The sequence below is a fragment of the Spea bombifrons genome, chromosome 2 (assembly GCF_027358695.1).
Source record: "Spea bombifrons isolate aSpeBom1 chromosome 2, aSpeBom1.2.pri, whole genome shotgun sequence".
Lineage (NCBI taxonomy): Eukaryota > Metazoa > Chordata > Amphibia > Anura > Pelobatidae > Spea > Spea bombifrons.
Genome location: NC_071088.1, coordinates 85,779,706 through 85,796,731, shown reverse-complemented (window position 1 = coordinate 85,796,731; position 17,026 = coordinate 85,779,706). Strand labels below are relative to the sequence as shown.

Sequence of the window (17,026 nt, the reverse complement as noted above, 5' to 3'; positions counted from 1 at the left end):
CTATTCCAGCATGACTATACCCCAGTGCACACTGCAAGGTCCATAAATGCATGGTTTGACATGTTTGGTGTAGAGAGACTGGCATAGCCTGTAATGGGATGTCCAACAAGCTCATATAGGTGTGATGACCAAGTGTCCACATACTTTTGGTCCGTAGCGTACATTAGTATATCAAAGACATTCACATGGAACTCATACCAATTAAAAATAAGTAATACTAGAATACTGGTACTTTACATGGTTTCTAAAATTCACATGTCAAACTTTCTCCCTCTCCTGGGGCCTCAATTGGTTCCATATCAGAAACAATGTTGAGCTTTTTGAATACGTTTTAGCAGTATATGTTGTAAACCATTTTACATTTGAGGTGCACTCCAACCAACAAAGCTTTCTAGACTGATTTTTTTTTATAATCAAAAACAGAAACATTGCAACCTGCAAGTTGTTTATAGTTGAAGAAGGATGTGGTCCTAAATGGGTAGGATAACATTAAAGTAGGTGTCTGGATGAAATTATGCAAACATCTGGGCACTTGGGATGCAAACTGCTATTTTAGTATATTGAAAGACTTACTTTCGTCTAGAATGATTCTATACATTGACAGGAACCAGATGCGATGCCATCATTCAAACACTCAACAAGATGCTGTGTTTCATGGTGCGCATTTAACGACAGAGGAGCATAACATATACAGTAATGCAAATACTCTTGCTTTCGTTGACAAAACTGTACTATTTCACCCAGACAATTCAGTAAATTCATTTGGAAAAGTCTAAAAGGATGATGTAGTCCGAAATAGAAGATGGAAATACAATCTTTTTTTTTTTATAAATTAGTGAGGAATTAGACATTAGGTAAGCCTAGTAAAGCTCCAGGCACGGGTATTTTTATTTACCTTGTATCGGGTTTCAAGTTTTCCACAGTAGAGTAGGTTTGGTTTGTGGTTATGATTGACTTATCTTTGCCAGCAGGTGCTCCATTTTCCTTTGAAATAACCTCATATTCTGAAAGTAAAAGATTGTATATAGTTAATTGATATACATAATTTTGGCATCATTATTAAAAAAAAGTATGACTGCTTTATATCTACTTTTAAAGAACCAACAGCCAAATGCTCCTTTTAATGGTACATGGTTCTGTATTACATTTTAAAATTTAATTTTCAACTCATTAAAATGGACAATATAGAAAATGGTCAATAACAATCTATTACATTGTGCATTGTTTACAATGTGGGAGGGGTAAGGTTCTTTGATAAATAATCTGCATAAATAAATGTAACAATGTAATAATGTAACATATCGTATCTGACATTGTTTGGATGAGTTGGTGGGATGGACTTATACTAACAGAATGACTTTAGTGGCCTCACTATAACACAAAAAAATGTGTATTGTGTGTTATGGATTTAAAGGCATACATCCATTTTAAATATACATAGGCTTAAAGAATACCACCCCTAAAAAATATCAGAAGTTAGGCAACCTGGGAAATGTGCATACCAATGTGTATAATTTAAAGTCCTTCAGATGAATGTTTAGCTTATGTAAGAGAGTTGAGCTTTAAATGCATTTGAGAAATTGGTTGTGATGCGTGGTGGTATAATACCATACTTTGGCCTGTACAACAATGAAGGGCCAATAACTTGTTCCATTTCTTTTTGCAACAATCAATGACATCAACTATCCAGAACAATTGTTTTGCTCTGCTATTGAGTAATGGACCTGGCAACCATTAGATAACTCAATACAAGCTGCAGACAGCAATATGACTGGATAATGGAATTGGCTTGTTTACAGGGAATCTTACATACAAATACATTATCTCATGTTCATTTAAGCTTAAATTGTGTTAATTGTGTTGTGTGGTTTTTCCACTTCGTGTGAGCATTATTTACTATGCTGTTACCTGCAATCTAGGAGTGTACTGTATATTATCTCAGTATTCCCACTGCTATATGTAAATTTAAGTAGACATTTCAGAACAAATAAAACAAGACTCACTAGACCATGGCTGAAAAATCCCTTGTACGTGCATAACCAAAAAGTTATGTTTATTTGATTTTTTTTATGGATTACAGCAGATGAACTACTTGTACACCTGCAGCAGTGTTCTCCACATCCTTCTGCATTTAAAATGACCATGCACACTGCAGAGATGAAAGTCCATTCTACCCAGAAGCCATATTTACAGCTTATGACTGGCTTGAAGCTTAAAACCTCCAGTAAAGAATATTTTTCATTCACACACCTACTAGCAAACTAACTAGAACTATGTATACATTTGGGCAGAAGTGCATGCCTAGCAATACTTTAAAAGGCAGGGACAGTTTTGTTTTGGAGGCCTGGATAGAAGCCTGGCTGGGCTGTGGTGTTTTACTAAAACCTACTGTGACTTTGTGACCAATGGATACCTATACAGATAATGAAGTAAGGAATTCAGTAGAAGAAGAATTTATGTTATTTACATACTTTCCTTCTGTTCTATGCACATGCTTGTACTTTCCACAGCTGTAGAACAATGTGATACACTCACACCCAGCAAACATTCTGATCTCCTAGAAAAGGAGACATCAAAGGAGGGAAGAATCCTCTGATGCAACCCCCTTTAAGACTGAAAGAAAACATTTGCTTCCATGTTACAGAAAATTTGTGTTCACATGCACAGTACATACCAGTAACAGTGTCATTGTCAGGTTGTTCCCAATCAAGGATAACAAAGGATGAACACCCCTCAACAGTCACCACAGTGAGATTGGATGGTGGGTTCTGAGGAGCATTCAAGATTTCCTGATTGGTGGCCTCTTCTACTGGGAAATGCCTGAGAGAGTCTGTGATCGAACATGGAACTAAATCTTCTTTCCTCATGTATGTTACATGCTTAGCTACAGAAACCACAACAACAAAACATTAACATGGAGATATCTCAAAGTCATATGCAATTCATCTTACATCTGGTTTGTCTGTAAGGAGTTTAATGGAGGATTATGAAAACATTCAATAAAATATAATTTTAATCATATAAATAAATATTATACATTATTGATAAGTATGGCACGCAACACATTAATATGTTTTGAAGCAATATATAACTGCACATTTGCGCAATGATCACAAACTAACACAGGGCAACAGTGAAGGTATGATATACTTCAAGGAAATAATCAATAAATCCATTTGTTAGTAAGGCATATGTCCAGTGAGATTTGCCATGTGGCTCTCTCTACTTCTGCAAGCGTGTGGTTCTGGCAAATTGTTTCCAACTGGAAAAAACATTTGTGGGTCTTCGTCCCTGCAAACAATACATGAAGCACTAATCTTTCATCCACCCCGTGGGATAATGCAGAAGCTGTAAGAAATCCGGGGGTGTAAATTCAATGCAAGCTGATTGGTTTATTTGGGTGAAATTGACAAAATTTCCGAATTTTGTTATGCAAATTTTACTTCTTTTGAGATTGCTTTGGAATCCTTGGAAGCTTACTTAGGATGCTGTCCTGTACCTTATGTGCATTGTTTAAGTAAAGTGGGCATTTATATTCAGTGCCAGATATTGTTTACAAATGTGCATTTCGTCTGTAAGGCTATCACCGCAAATTTTAGGCCAACAACTTAAAAAACAATTGAAGTGTCAAGAAGATGGCCTCTCCTGCAGACATCTCAAAAAAAAAACAGAAGTAATTTCCTGTTGTTACCTAGCTGTAAGTAAAAAAAAAGGTTGCATACAGGTGTAAAAGTGAGTGTAATTTTGACAATTCCATTGAAATTGGCAATTCATACCTGTGTATCTGGTTTTGCCCAACACGTCTACCTCTGATTTCGGACTTGGACTAAATACTGTTGTTTCAACTAAAATTAAGACAAATGTTATTTCAGGAAACTTAATATTGCCAGTAATTTTAGTAATATAAAACATAAAGCATTATTGTTCACTAGAGGAATTAGAAAACAATGGATTTGGAGGTTTACTGCACAATGAGGGTCAAGCTTGATCCTAATGAAAATATTAAGTGGCTGTTAAGATTTCCATAGTATGATATGCATGATCATGTACTGTGACAATCAGGGTCTGATCTCTGTCCTTAAAGAAGGGAGTACCATGGCTATCACAAATAGGGCACCCCATTCAGTTGGTAGATTAAGATGAACTTCGACTAGGATTAGCATTAGTGTTAGTGAATTAGTGTCTCCTACCTCATTCCCCAAGAACTGTAAATTGACCCTAAACTTCCAGTACCCACCAACCAAGTAAGCTGTGCTTTGGCAGTAGATTCTGGTGATAGGAACAAAAAAAGCCCTATAACCATATTCCCTCTCTAAGTAAACAACCTTTTATTTTAGAAGTGTGTATTCATAGTTTTCAGTTGTGTTTTTCCCCAATCATATTTTGGCACCATTGGGTATTATGAAGGTATTCGGTCTGCCAAAGAGGAATACGAAAGGAACACCCAAATTTCTGAGATCATTATTATTTCTGGATGAAGAGATGTCTAATGGTGAATGTCCTTTTCAGAAGTTTCCTTCACTTTAATGTTGTGTTTTTTTAATCATTGTTTTTATTCCTGGACGTTGGACTGTGGAACATTAAGATTTAATGATGGAGGTGGAAAAAAGCTCTAAGTAGAGGAAAAAAAAGCTCTAAGAGTTTTAAATTTCCTGATAGAGTTTTTCATTTACAATACATTTTTATGTATACATTTTATTCTTTTGTCTATTTTAAATATAATGCCCACTGCCAAAATAATTTAAACAGAGTTTTCTTCCTGCATTCTCCTACTTTTGTATGTATGCAGAGTGCTTTGCACCCAACTATATTTAGTATTTAGTAAGATAGAAAGCTCTGAAGCATATATTTTGGCTGATACTCATTAAAAGTGTAAAACACAGCGAGAAGTCAGTTGAATGAAGGTAACAGACACAGTAAGCCTAATTTCCAATTTGAGGGTGCAGTGTTTACTGAATAGTTTGCATATGTTGCTGAAAATTTTAAATATATGTAATAACATTATATCGGAATCTAATAACAATTGAATTTTATACCTAAAATGAAAGTTGCTACATTTCTGTCTTACGTAATGGTAGCATATGGATGCCCCCTTCACATGTTCTTGCAGTCCATGAGGCAGGGGTGTTTCTTTGGGCCTCACACTTGTAACTAAAACACACGCACATACTAACACAGAAATTCACTCTAATACCCACTCACTTTAACACAGTACACTTACACATACATTCTTCTCCTTTGCAGTACTAACCCTAAACTCATCTCTGAGGCTTTAACACTATATACACACACAAGCTGGCACCAAATATTTACACGCACTAACATCAAATACTGACACATACACAATCATGCTAACAACATACACTAATATACACACTCTAATACCATATACTGACAAATTCACTCATGCTAACACCATGCACTAACATAGAGGTATACTCTAATACCATTTTCTGACACATACTTAATACACATGCTCTAACACCATACAATAACACAAACATATGCATGCTCATAGCATACACTCACACATGGTAACACCATATACTAACACACATGCCAACACTATACATTAACACATCCACACTCAACTGCCATATAGTAACATACGCTCACTGTAACAACATTCACTTGCACATACATGCTAACACCATACATTAAGACACACTCCCTCTAGCACCATACACTTACACACCCACTCTCCAACACCACACGCTAACACTCTCACTCCCTCTGACACCATACACTTATACCTACATACATACACATACCCTCACTCTCCCTCATGATCAGTTCACCTCACAGAGCTCGCACAGCTACTCTTCCCTCTCCCTTCTTCTTACTTTACAGTAGTGCAAAGGGGCCGCAAGGATATCACTGGCTTATTTTTGTACAAAAACTGGCACCTTTAATTATTTGTTGCATGATATAACTGCCCATGAGTGAGGTCAGGAAGTGATTTTACACATGCTCAATTGCATGTTCCGAAAAACACAGATTTGGTTCCAGAACACTCCATATGCACATAAAGAGAGAGGGCTTCAATAAAGTGTGCAGGAGGACCCAACATTTTGTATTCCACCACTGCCTGGCTTCTAAGGCGTATCTTAGATAAGCAATTGTTTAGCTTATGGGGTAAATGAAACCAATTTAAAAAAAGATAATACTGGTAATATAGTTAGCAGCACTCCTGAATTTGCCAGGACACTCCGGATTTCCAAGCTGGCTGTCTACTGTCCCAGCAAATCTTCTATTTACTGGGACTGCTGGCAGCTTAACAGACAAAGTGTAAAATGTGCACATAAGGGAAAACGGGAGGACAGGGGTGTACTGTGGGTGGAGCGTGGCATTAGATCATGCTGCAAGCGGAACAGTGTGTGACATCAAAAGCGTAGGAGATTTTAAAGTTGGTACGTATGGAATTAATATCACAGTTACTAAATACTGGTTTTATAGCAGGTGGAACTTGTGACTTAAGGGTTAAAGCTAAATATCTCTATCATACCAAGGTCTTCTCCAAGAGAAGGAGATGTTGGCAGCTTCTGTGGTGTCCTTACAGATACAGATGGACCATTAGGCCGCGCTGTTGAAGGAGTACGTGCCAATAGAACACTTCCTTTTTGAGAAAGAAACCACAACTTTTAAGGTCTATTTTTTTCTTTTTCTATGTATCATTCCTAGATGACAATATTAACTAGATATCATCTGCTGGAGAAAAGAAAATATTGTTATGGCTATCAATTTTCATTTACTACACTAGAAACACAAACAATATAATAAAGATTATCTTATAAATGATTCAAACGATATCTAAATTTAAATATAATATATATATTTTATTTAATACCCGACTAAACGTACAATATTTTAGTACTTCTGCAAGGATCTTATAAAATTCTTCTTCTACATACCGTATATAAATTAAGAAGCAAACTGTTTTTAAAAGCTACCATTTATTGTATATATAATATGCTGTATTTAATGATTTCATGGAACATTACCAAATTAGTTATGTAGTAATAATAATAATTTATCGACAGGAAGGGTTGGGTACTACTGATACCCCTTTTAAAAGCAGGAACATGTCCCTGAGATCTTTTTCAAACTTATAACATTAGTGACAGTCAGTAAAGTTAGTTAAATGATACATTCTCCCTCATGCACTTACAGGGAAAGAAAAACACAAAGTTACGTTGACAGGAACATTCACTAAAACCATTCTTTACTCTGCTGATATCATTCTGCATCACAGTTTATCCAGCAATAATCACAGATCTATGCTGTACGTTAAAGAACATTTTGTATTCTTAAACACATCCTGAGATCATGTGTCTACGAATGTATATGCCAGTTTGTGCTACATTTCAAATTGCCTTCAAAAGTTGCTTGATCTGAGATTGATTTATCTTTTTTCATACTGCTAGGGAAATATTAAAATGTAGTATTCTAGAATTTTATATATATATATATATATATATATATATATATATATATGTTGGAACATACACAGTTATAGGCATACAGATGATAACCATCATGGGCAGAGCCGGCCTTAGGCGTTGTGGCGCCCTGTGCGGACTACTCCTCTGGCGCCCCCCCTCACTACCCCCCCTCTCTGCCCCCCCTCACTACCCCCCCTCTCTGCCCCTTCAAACCACCCGCCCTCTCTGCCCCTTTAAACTACCCCCCCTCAAACTACCCCTTCAAACTACCCCTCCCCTCTGCCCCTTCAAACTACCCCCCCCTCTGCCCCTTCAAACTACCCCCCCCTCTGCCCCTTCAAACTACCCCCCCCTCTGCCCCTTCAAACTACCCCCCCTTCTGCCCCTTCAAACTACCCCCCCCCTCTGCCCCTTTAAACTACCCCCCCCCCACTTACCTTGTTGCCGGAGTCCTGCGGTAAGAGCGGGAGGCATCCGTCTTCTCGCTCTGCCGGCATTTCATGTTGAGCGCCGGTATAGTCCGGCGCATAACATGAGATGCTGGCACCGCGACGGAGTCACGGAGAGTAAGGGGCGCCGAGCGGTTGCCGAGAACTTCACGAGCAACCGCTCGGCGCCCCTGACCGGGACTTAGATTAAAGCATCGTTTTTTTTTTACTTTATTTAACATCAATGATGTTAAATAAAGTTAAAAAAAAAACCAAAAAAAAAAACCGATGCTTTAATCTAAGTCCCGGTCAGGCGCCCCTGCAACCATGGCGCCCTGTGCGGTCGCACAGGTCGCACACCCCTAAGGCCGGCCCTGATCATGGGTAAGAATTGTCTAATTTTTGATTGTGTTAAGCTTTTAAAACAAGATTCTGTTTCAACATGTGAAAGGAAAGTTTAATTTGACCAGGTGCTTCCTTCTTCGAGTCACATGGGGCTCATTTGAGTCATCTCACTGACAGACTCGAACTTAACTTGTAGAACTTTTTTTTGTGAGATAGCCTCTCCTCTTTACTATGTATCTATTCGAGACTGAGGAAGAGTATATGGAGGCACAGATGTAGCACTATTTTGGTATGCTCATCTCGAGAAACTTTGTTTAAGCATGATTCTCCTGATGTGTATAAATACGTATTAGAAACACAGCCATAGCAATATTTTGTCCTCTGGCAATGCCAAGAATGAGACCAAGCAGTGGTCTATTGCAGAGAGAGGCAGACATAGCTCGCTAGAAGAAGTTCTATTACATTAAGCAAATAAGCTAAAAAATGGTTACTTCCCGCTAACAATCTACCCTACTCTATGCTACACACAGATTAAATGTACAGACACAATAACGCTATAGTACAACAAACTGCCCAAATAATATTACCTGAGCTTGCTGGTCTACCTGTCACATTATTTGGCTGTAATCTTCTTCGCGAGGAAGTCGGTCGCGCAGGAAGCAGAGGTGGGGAAGATACTAGAGAAATCAATTTTAGGATATTAGGCTTAGAGAGAACTCACCAAAACTGGGGTACTTAGTGGCGGGCTAAGCAATATATACTGTGACAGAATCCCCAATATTTACGCCTCAGAAAGGTGCTTTTAAATAGTATTTGCTGGGTGCGTGCTGAGTCTTTGCTTTGTCGAAGATAAATTAATTTGACAATTATGGATGCAACCTGAGAAACCACTCTGCTATACACATGTAAAAGGCATTGCGCTGCGGGAGTTGTGGACATGCTTGACAGGGCTTAATGTCTAGCTATTTGCAATTGATTGGGATTTTGTGTTAAGCCCTGCCAGAACGACCGCGAATTGCCACAATAAAATGCAGTGTGCATGACTGCACCATATCCTGCCCAGTGTTTGATACCACTTGGCGTGTTGTGTATTTATGATGTGAAAAACCATTAGGGCGTGTGTGCTGACTACAACCTTATAGTATGGTGGCATGTCCCATTAAATAGTGCAGGGTGGACTTGTAAAAGTTACAGGCTGATGGATGCATAAGGGAATACTTTAGAGGTAGGGTAATGCAGAGAAAAATGGAGGGAAATCTAGTAAAAAAGACAGAAAGCACACACTAGTTATAATTATTTTTCACATCCACAATAAAAACTGCAATGAAAACAGAATGAAGGTTTTCTACTGTATAGTTTGCAGTAAACGTTTAAATTTACTTTTTCAGTTTTGTAACAAACGTAAACCGCATGCTGTAACAAAACATATCATAATTAGAAGTTATACAAGACAGTTCTACACATATGTCTGCAACAATAATATTTGCATACAAAACTGTACTAATAATTACCCATGTACCCATTCCCTAGAATATATTATATACAACTTCCTCATTGGTATTTAGACGTTTAAAAGTGTACCTAAAGATGTTCTTTTGCTGGTATTATTTGGCTCCATTGAAATGTTTCGACTTACTCCAAGAAGCTTAGTACTGTCAGGCTGTCTACCACCTGAGGAAGAAAAAATGAGAGCAAAATTACTATCTTAAAGGAGAAATGTAACAGTAATGCATTTGGATGATTCCAGACCATGGATGCACAATCTATAAATTCTATTTATGTAGTTTCATACATAATAATTCCAATAAATTATATGCTATATTGTAAACATTTTAACCTGCGCATGAAAAGAAAGAAATATGGTGACTGATATACAAGTTGCCTATGAGGGACAATGTTGGGCGGTTATTATTGCTTAATACCCTCTGTAGTTGTACATCTGCATTAGTTCCTTGGTTTCCCTAGCATTATATTTCTGTTACGTGTCAGCTTTTTATAGAAAACCTAATCTAAGTGCAACAGAGAACAAACACATGTTGGTTATTCATCATGTCTAGATGAATTACTATTATACTCATGACTCAGTAGGCCTCTGTGGGCCTCGGGTTGCCCAGCTAAGTGATAGGGGAGGAGAGGTTTGGCTCAAAGTGTAATCTCACTTTTGGACAACCAAAGCGACCTGTGAGCGAGGAGGGTGAGTCATAGAACCAGACAAGAGTTTGGCTTGGATTATCCATATTTTTATAGGTCAAATCATTGGTCTTTATCTGCAGATTATTCTGTTTAATTTATTGAGCGTTTAACCAGTTCTGAGTCAAATCTTCGTCTAGAAAGTCCTAGTTTGCTCTAGTTGGAACCATATTTTTCCAACAGAGGCCAAATTTCTGTGAAGTTGCCATGCTTTTGAAAGCAACTTGGCATGAGTGGAATCAAGTCAACTTGAACTGTGGTCACGTTCAACTTAGTAAATAGGTGAGTTGTTCGAGTTTGAGCCTAAATAAACCATTTTAGAGTATTTTAAGGGATTCCCATACCTTGACCATCAATAAGAAGTTTTTGATGCACTTTTGTTGTTTGTTGAATGGTACTATGGACTGCTATTACACCTTCACTAGTTCTAGGTTACAGTGGAAAGTTGAACAAGAAACATTTAGTTCAAACATAGTTTATATCTCTTGCAAGACTTTAGGATTAGGATGTGACTATGAACTTGGCAGCATTCAAACTGCTGAAAGAGAGAGTTCAGCAGGTAAGGAATAAACCAGATATTCAACAAGCCCTTGACAGTTTTGCACCTTTTACCTTTCTCTCATATTTTAAAAGATAATTTCTAAAAAAAAAGTCTTAATGTCTCATATTTTAGTTGCCAAGAAATATACTATGAAACAACTACATTTTTATGCTCACACACAATAGCAGAGCACATCTGGTACTTAAAATACTCAAATAATCAAGTTTATTGTACTTTTATTTGCAAGTGATGATTATTTTACAACATATTCATTTCTGACAGTTTTTACATGTTGAGTGATAGTGAATTTACTTTTGCAAGTAACATTTGCTAAAACTTTCTTAGATTCTGGTACTCATACAGAGAAACAGAATATTCAGTAGTAACAATAACAGGACTCTGCTGATACACAACAAAGCCACGATAATTGTTTACTGAGACAGATGTGGATTTGGAGTTCATACAAAGATAAACGTAATAAACAGGACCAATCTGTGGAAGCCTGTAAGTAATTCGTTTTCCCAGCCCACAGACAATGTCGCCACACAGTATATTACTAAAATTACAAAGTATGATGTTTAATCTGTATATGCTTAATTGACATTGTGTAGATGTTCTTGTCATACTGCTTCAAAAATAAAATGAAAACAGATAGAAGAATGTTTTCCTAAGATGAAAATGATCCTTTCATTATTGGGAGGCATCAGATCTCTGTGAAACGTTTTAAGAGCAAGTTGCAGGGGAAGGCAAATTGAGATTAATCAGTTTTATAAAGGCTGCTATCTTACTATTTTAAATATGTATCTATACATTATGAAAGATTGATTTTAAAAAATAGCACCAATGATGTGAAAAAACAGAAAAAGAAACTATAAGTATTTGTGGCTGTTCTGTATGTATAATTGTGATATTAATAGAATAGAAACGATCATCACTGGCATCCCTCAAGGTTTTAAGTGTTTTGACTTTTCAACCAGTCTCACCGTCTAAAGGTAGAATCTCAGGCTAACTAAGGCAGACTATGTCATTATTTACATTTTTAACGAAAACCCGTAATTTTTGTTACTTGTGTAAAGACAAGTGACTCAATTCCTAAAGAGTAATCATTTTTATAAGAAGAATTAACCATTAACCAGTCACTAGGATAAATGTGATGATCTATTAAAGGGTTAATATTTGCAGATATATTTTGATATGGTCAGGGCACTTAACATTATCCAGGTATAATATGTCCCTGTATAAACCCTTCCAAACAACACCATAGAGATGGGAGTAAATGCCAGCTGCTTATATTATCAGAGAATAAAACTATTTGAAGATCTTTTAAAACAATCAAAATTGGTAGTTTTCGGTCAAATTAGCATGGCAATAAATGACAGAAGAGAAAAGAGGACCAAACAGACCTTGGAAAATATGATGATTTTTCCTTCCTTAATAAGAAGGAACCTTCTGTGTGTTTCTTAACTGTTCTCACAGTCTCTGTTTTAATCATTTGCGGGCATATTGCCTCTACCTTAAATAATGTGCCATCTGAAAATTGCACTCCATTCGGATGAAGCAGCCATTTTTCCACTTTAGACAATTAGGTGTTGACTTAAAGAGAATAGCATTTGTGTTTTTAGGTTACATGTAGTAATTTGCTCTGTACACAGCTCTGTAAAGCTGACCTTCAAGAACGCAGTCCAATTACCCAGAAACTGATGCATTTAAACCTACAAATGTTAGACACAGAGCCACAATATATATGTAAGTTATTACTTCTTCATATGCTACTACTACACACCATATGCTGTTCTCTTCCTTTTATTTTTGCTGCTTTATGATGTTCTGGAAGAAATATTTCCTCTTATGGATTATAAAGATTAAAGAGACTAAAATAATATATTATGAACTGTTTAGCAGTTTTTTTGCTTTTAGTAGAACAGAGCTTCTAATAAAAAAAAACTGTTATATATGGTAATAGAAAAAGTATTTAAGTCATTAAACATCCTACCTGAAACGTATGTAACTTTTTTTTCACAATAATACAGGAATAAAAATGTCACATGTTCTAAAAAAGTTTTTTTTGCCCAGCCTACATCTACTTGAATTGCTTTTCTTTCAACTAGCGTTGACCTGTCATGAGACACTGAATGAAAACTGCTAGATGCCTGATTTCATACTAGAGTACTCCTGATATGTCAATGGAATGGTAAATTATTTTGTGTGTGGCCCCCTGGATATAGATTCCAATGCAGATGGAGATGGAACAGGTGGAACAGATTTTTTTTTGCAAAATCTGATAATTTTAGCAACTTTTGGATGATAGGAGGAGGAATAACTATTTACTTCGTGGATTACTATAGTATCACAACAACATTTTGGATGATCCTTAGATATAGCCAAGAGGTAAGTCTTCAGCTTTTACCAACCTATAACTGTGCTTCTCATTTACATTGCTTCTAGACAAGTGCTACCTGAGGATTATGGAATTTCCGTTTGGAAACAGATTCAAAGATATACTACGATAGTATTAGGGGAGCAAAAAGTATATAAGTAAAACTTGCAATAACAGATATTGCCTACAAGTTTACATTTTGATGTTGAATGTTATACATAAATAGCTTGGAATGTTAGTTTGTTTGATCCATGGACCTCCTCCTGCACAGGGACAGGGAATAGATGAAGGGGGAAAAGATGACTCTTCAAAGAGTTAATGTTGAATTAACCCCTTATTCAAAAGAGCAGAGGCAAAGGGTATTTTTAAAATTTTACTTCTCCATTCCATCTGGCACAAGATGAGGCATAGAGATAAGGCACATGATGAGCTACATACATCACATATGGTCTATTCTATTAACTTTTATCCACTCCCACTTAGCAAAGGATCAGGAGTTTAGAGGGTAGACGTGGTCTTTTTTCCTAGGTTATTGAGTTACGTGTGTGGGGGTAACATACCCTAGGGGACACAAGGTTAAATTTGAAAGTTTAACTCACATTTGCAACTCACAGGCAACTTGTGGGTTAATGAGTCCTCAAATTGCTTTTTCTTTTTTAAATTCAGCTCTCCTGCAGTTGAGCGTGCGCAGGTTGAGTCCAAACGTGAGCAGCTAATAGTGAATTTGCAATTTAAACCTAAGTGAGCTTACTGTTGCAAACTCGACCAACTCGCATGCACTGGCTGTTCATTGAATAGACCTGCCAAAGTTTGTAGGATCATGAAGTCTTATGAAGGATGTGTGGACCTTTTAAAACATGTTAAATTTACTTGCCACCAAAATGACGTGATGTTGATTAACATTGCTTTCATTTTAATTCTCTGTCTGTAAGTGATTTAAACCAATGAGTACAAAAATTCTTCCAGAAGAAAGACATTATTATTACTAGTGTTTTTATTGTTGCTTAGGAAGGTCTTGCTTTTTGGGTGGCTGCACAGAGTAGCAAATCATTCAGGGAATGCTTTGGAAGTTCAAGGACAAATTGCATTTTCTCCATATAATATTTCATTTACATGTTCTCATATTTCCTCTAAATTTTACCTCTTTCCCAGCTGTACATCTCCATTAGAATAACTACATTGACACAATTTGTTAAAAGAAACATAACAAGCATAATTTGCCTTGATAATTGTACAGTCCAATTCTACAGCATGTTTGAATGATTTATAATCAGAACATATATAAAGAAAGAAAATAACTGTCTTTTACATGGCATAACTCCATTTATTTTATCTTAATGCCATGCATTTAGCACCCAGCCATCTGCAGGGCCTTTAATTCCTATGAGGTACTAGGTCAGGCATGTCTAAACTTTTTTCAAAAAGTGGCAGATCTGATGAAGTGAACATGTGCGAGGGCAGACCATTTTGCCTGACATTCTTTGAACCATTAAAATGTAATGCAAATTTAATTGGGCAACTTATCTGTGGGGCCTCATCAGTCTGGATTGTGGGCCGCAGTTGGCCCGGGGGCCGGACTATGGACATGCCTGTACTAGGTGAACATATATTTTATGTGGCCTGATATATTGTCATATAAACAAACTCTGCTGTTTTATTGGGCCACTTACGTTAACTCACCCAAGCAGACACTGTAACCGTATTTACATATGTACTATAGATTTCTGTTTTTCTATATGCCAACTAGTTGATGCCCCTATCATGAAAATGATAAACAGACGTTACCTGGTATTGTGTCGGTCATCCAGTTAACGTCACCAGTAGGTTTTGCTCTAAAAGCTTCCTGTGTTCCATTTTGTGCTGTGAAATTAAATAAGAAATAATTATGCTTCTTAAGTTTAGAAAGAAAATGCTTCATGTTGCCGAATTAAGAACAGGATCTTTTACCTATACAATTACATGTTAAATGAGCTTCAAACTAGGGAGACATAAATAACAGATGGATATCTGGTTCCAAAATACTTTGTTAGCAATATTATCACAGTAGAAGCAGGGGGCACACCAGTTGATAAAATGATTATTGGTTAGAATTTACTTGATTTACTTAGTAATGGATCAGTGCGAATAGTTACAAAAATGTAACATGTAGCAAATGTGCATTTTTTATGTAAATGAAACCCCTCATTTTGTATTTTATTAATAGCTATTTTGCTAGAGGAATTAGTCCAATTTGTTTTTTTTACGCTCAGCTCAGAAAGTATCTGGTTAAAAACTGTTACTGATATGAAAAGTAATCATAGCCAGTGCATAAACAGTGGTATTCACTATAAGAACAAAAATGAATGTGGACCTGATGAGCATCATGATCTTTTTTTTAATATGTCACAAAAAGAGTTAAAATGATATAAAAAAACTCAATGTTATTCTTGTTAAGTTCTGAGTTATAACTACTGTATAAAATGCAATCTATCTTTTAATTTTAACAGATTTTTATGTGCCTTTATTTTCCATTTAAGAAAAAGAAATTCCACATTTACAGAAGAAAGAAATGTTCTAGAAGATATTACATTTAATTATTGAAGTGACATTCAATAAATGCTTGCTAACCCTTGGTAAACAGAAACTACAGCAAATCATTACACAGCAGTTATGAAATGTTAACACATTATTAATAGGCGGCCATGAAGGAAAATGTGTTAATTCAGTGCAGGCATGACAAGCCCAGGAACACTAAATATTTGTAGAGCACTCGTCACATAAACCATGCTACAAACTTAGACAAGTCTATTTAGCCAACTATTTAATTCCCCCTGGGGATTCTAATGCCTTGAAAAAACACTATTCTTGATTTAATGGATTATAACAAAAATACTATGAAATTGTAAGGCAAACAGAGAACAATATGGTGAGACATAGTCTACAAGAAATCCAGAGGAACACATGCATTCTATTTTTTACAACAGTATTACAAATCAAGTAATTACCAGGTCTGGTCCTTGGTCTGATTGATGTTTTGGGTCTAGGGTGCACTTTATAGGGAGCTGAAATTAAAAACACAATGTGTAATTAATCCAAACTGGGTTTAGCGATGCATTGTATGGAACGTGTCCTTCAGACTGGCCATGCATTTCATTGCAGCTAGAATATTTTGGTATGCGTTGTTGCATCTGAAATGTAAACATCAATGTTAATGCTTGGAGAGAGAAAGAGAGATGATGGTGATGATGATGATGATGCTTTTTTCCCAGGATGACCCATAATGAAGATGACGTTGATGATGATGATGAAGTCATGCTGCACATTCTGCAATTTTACATTCACTAAGCAAGATGATGGTTTAATCAAGACTGGTTGAACGGAGTAATACATTATAAAGGATAGGAAAGATACGAAGTTTGATGCTCTTCAGTGGAACCAAACAGCCATAAAGGATAGAAGAATTTATTTATACTATAGTAAAGAGTAGCAAAAAGCCATTTTTTCAACCAAGCATTGACAACAAAAGAAAATGTCTGCTGTTACCCAATGTCGCATTTAATGCGTGATGTGGAATTTTAGGCCTAATAGAGACATGTGGTGTCCCAGTGGGTGCTGTTAAAAGAAAACAACAATTGCACTTTGGGGAGGCATAAAATACACAATAAAAATGAATAATCCTGGAAGTTCAAGTATGATTATGGTTACAAAGTAAAATATTTAAAGT

General features: G+C 36.4%; 1 protein-coding gene across 1 annotated transcript in view; it reads right to left on the bottom strand.

Annotated features, from left to right (window-relative positions):
* The window catches only part of ABI3BP (ABI family member 3 binding protein), a 153,060-nt gene that overhangs the window by 23,483 nt on the left and 112,551 nt on the right, over window positions 1–17,026 (bottom strand). The window contains exons 27-35 of the mRNA XM_053455981.1: window positions 16,846–16,914; window positions 16,308–16,364; window positions 15,109–15,183; window positions 9,797–9,886; window positions 8,803–8,892; window positions 6,506–6,616; window positions 3,777–3,845; window positions 2,675–2,884; window positions 896–1,004 (exon numbers count right to left, since the gene is read on the bottom strand). Coding sequence (XP_053311956.1) covers window positions 896–1,004; window positions 2,675–2,884; window positions 3,777–3,845; window positions 6,506–6,616; window positions 8,803–8,892; window positions 9,797–9,886; window positions 15,109–15,183; window positions 16,308–16,364; window positions 16,846–16,914 — 880 coding nt within the window. The remainder of the gene's footprint in view (window positions 1–895; window positions 1,005–2,674; window positions 2,885–3,776; window positions 3,846–6,505; window positions 6,617–8,802; window positions 8,893–9,796; window positions 9,887–15,108; window positions 15,184–16,307; window positions 16,365–16,845; window positions 16,915–17,026) is intronic.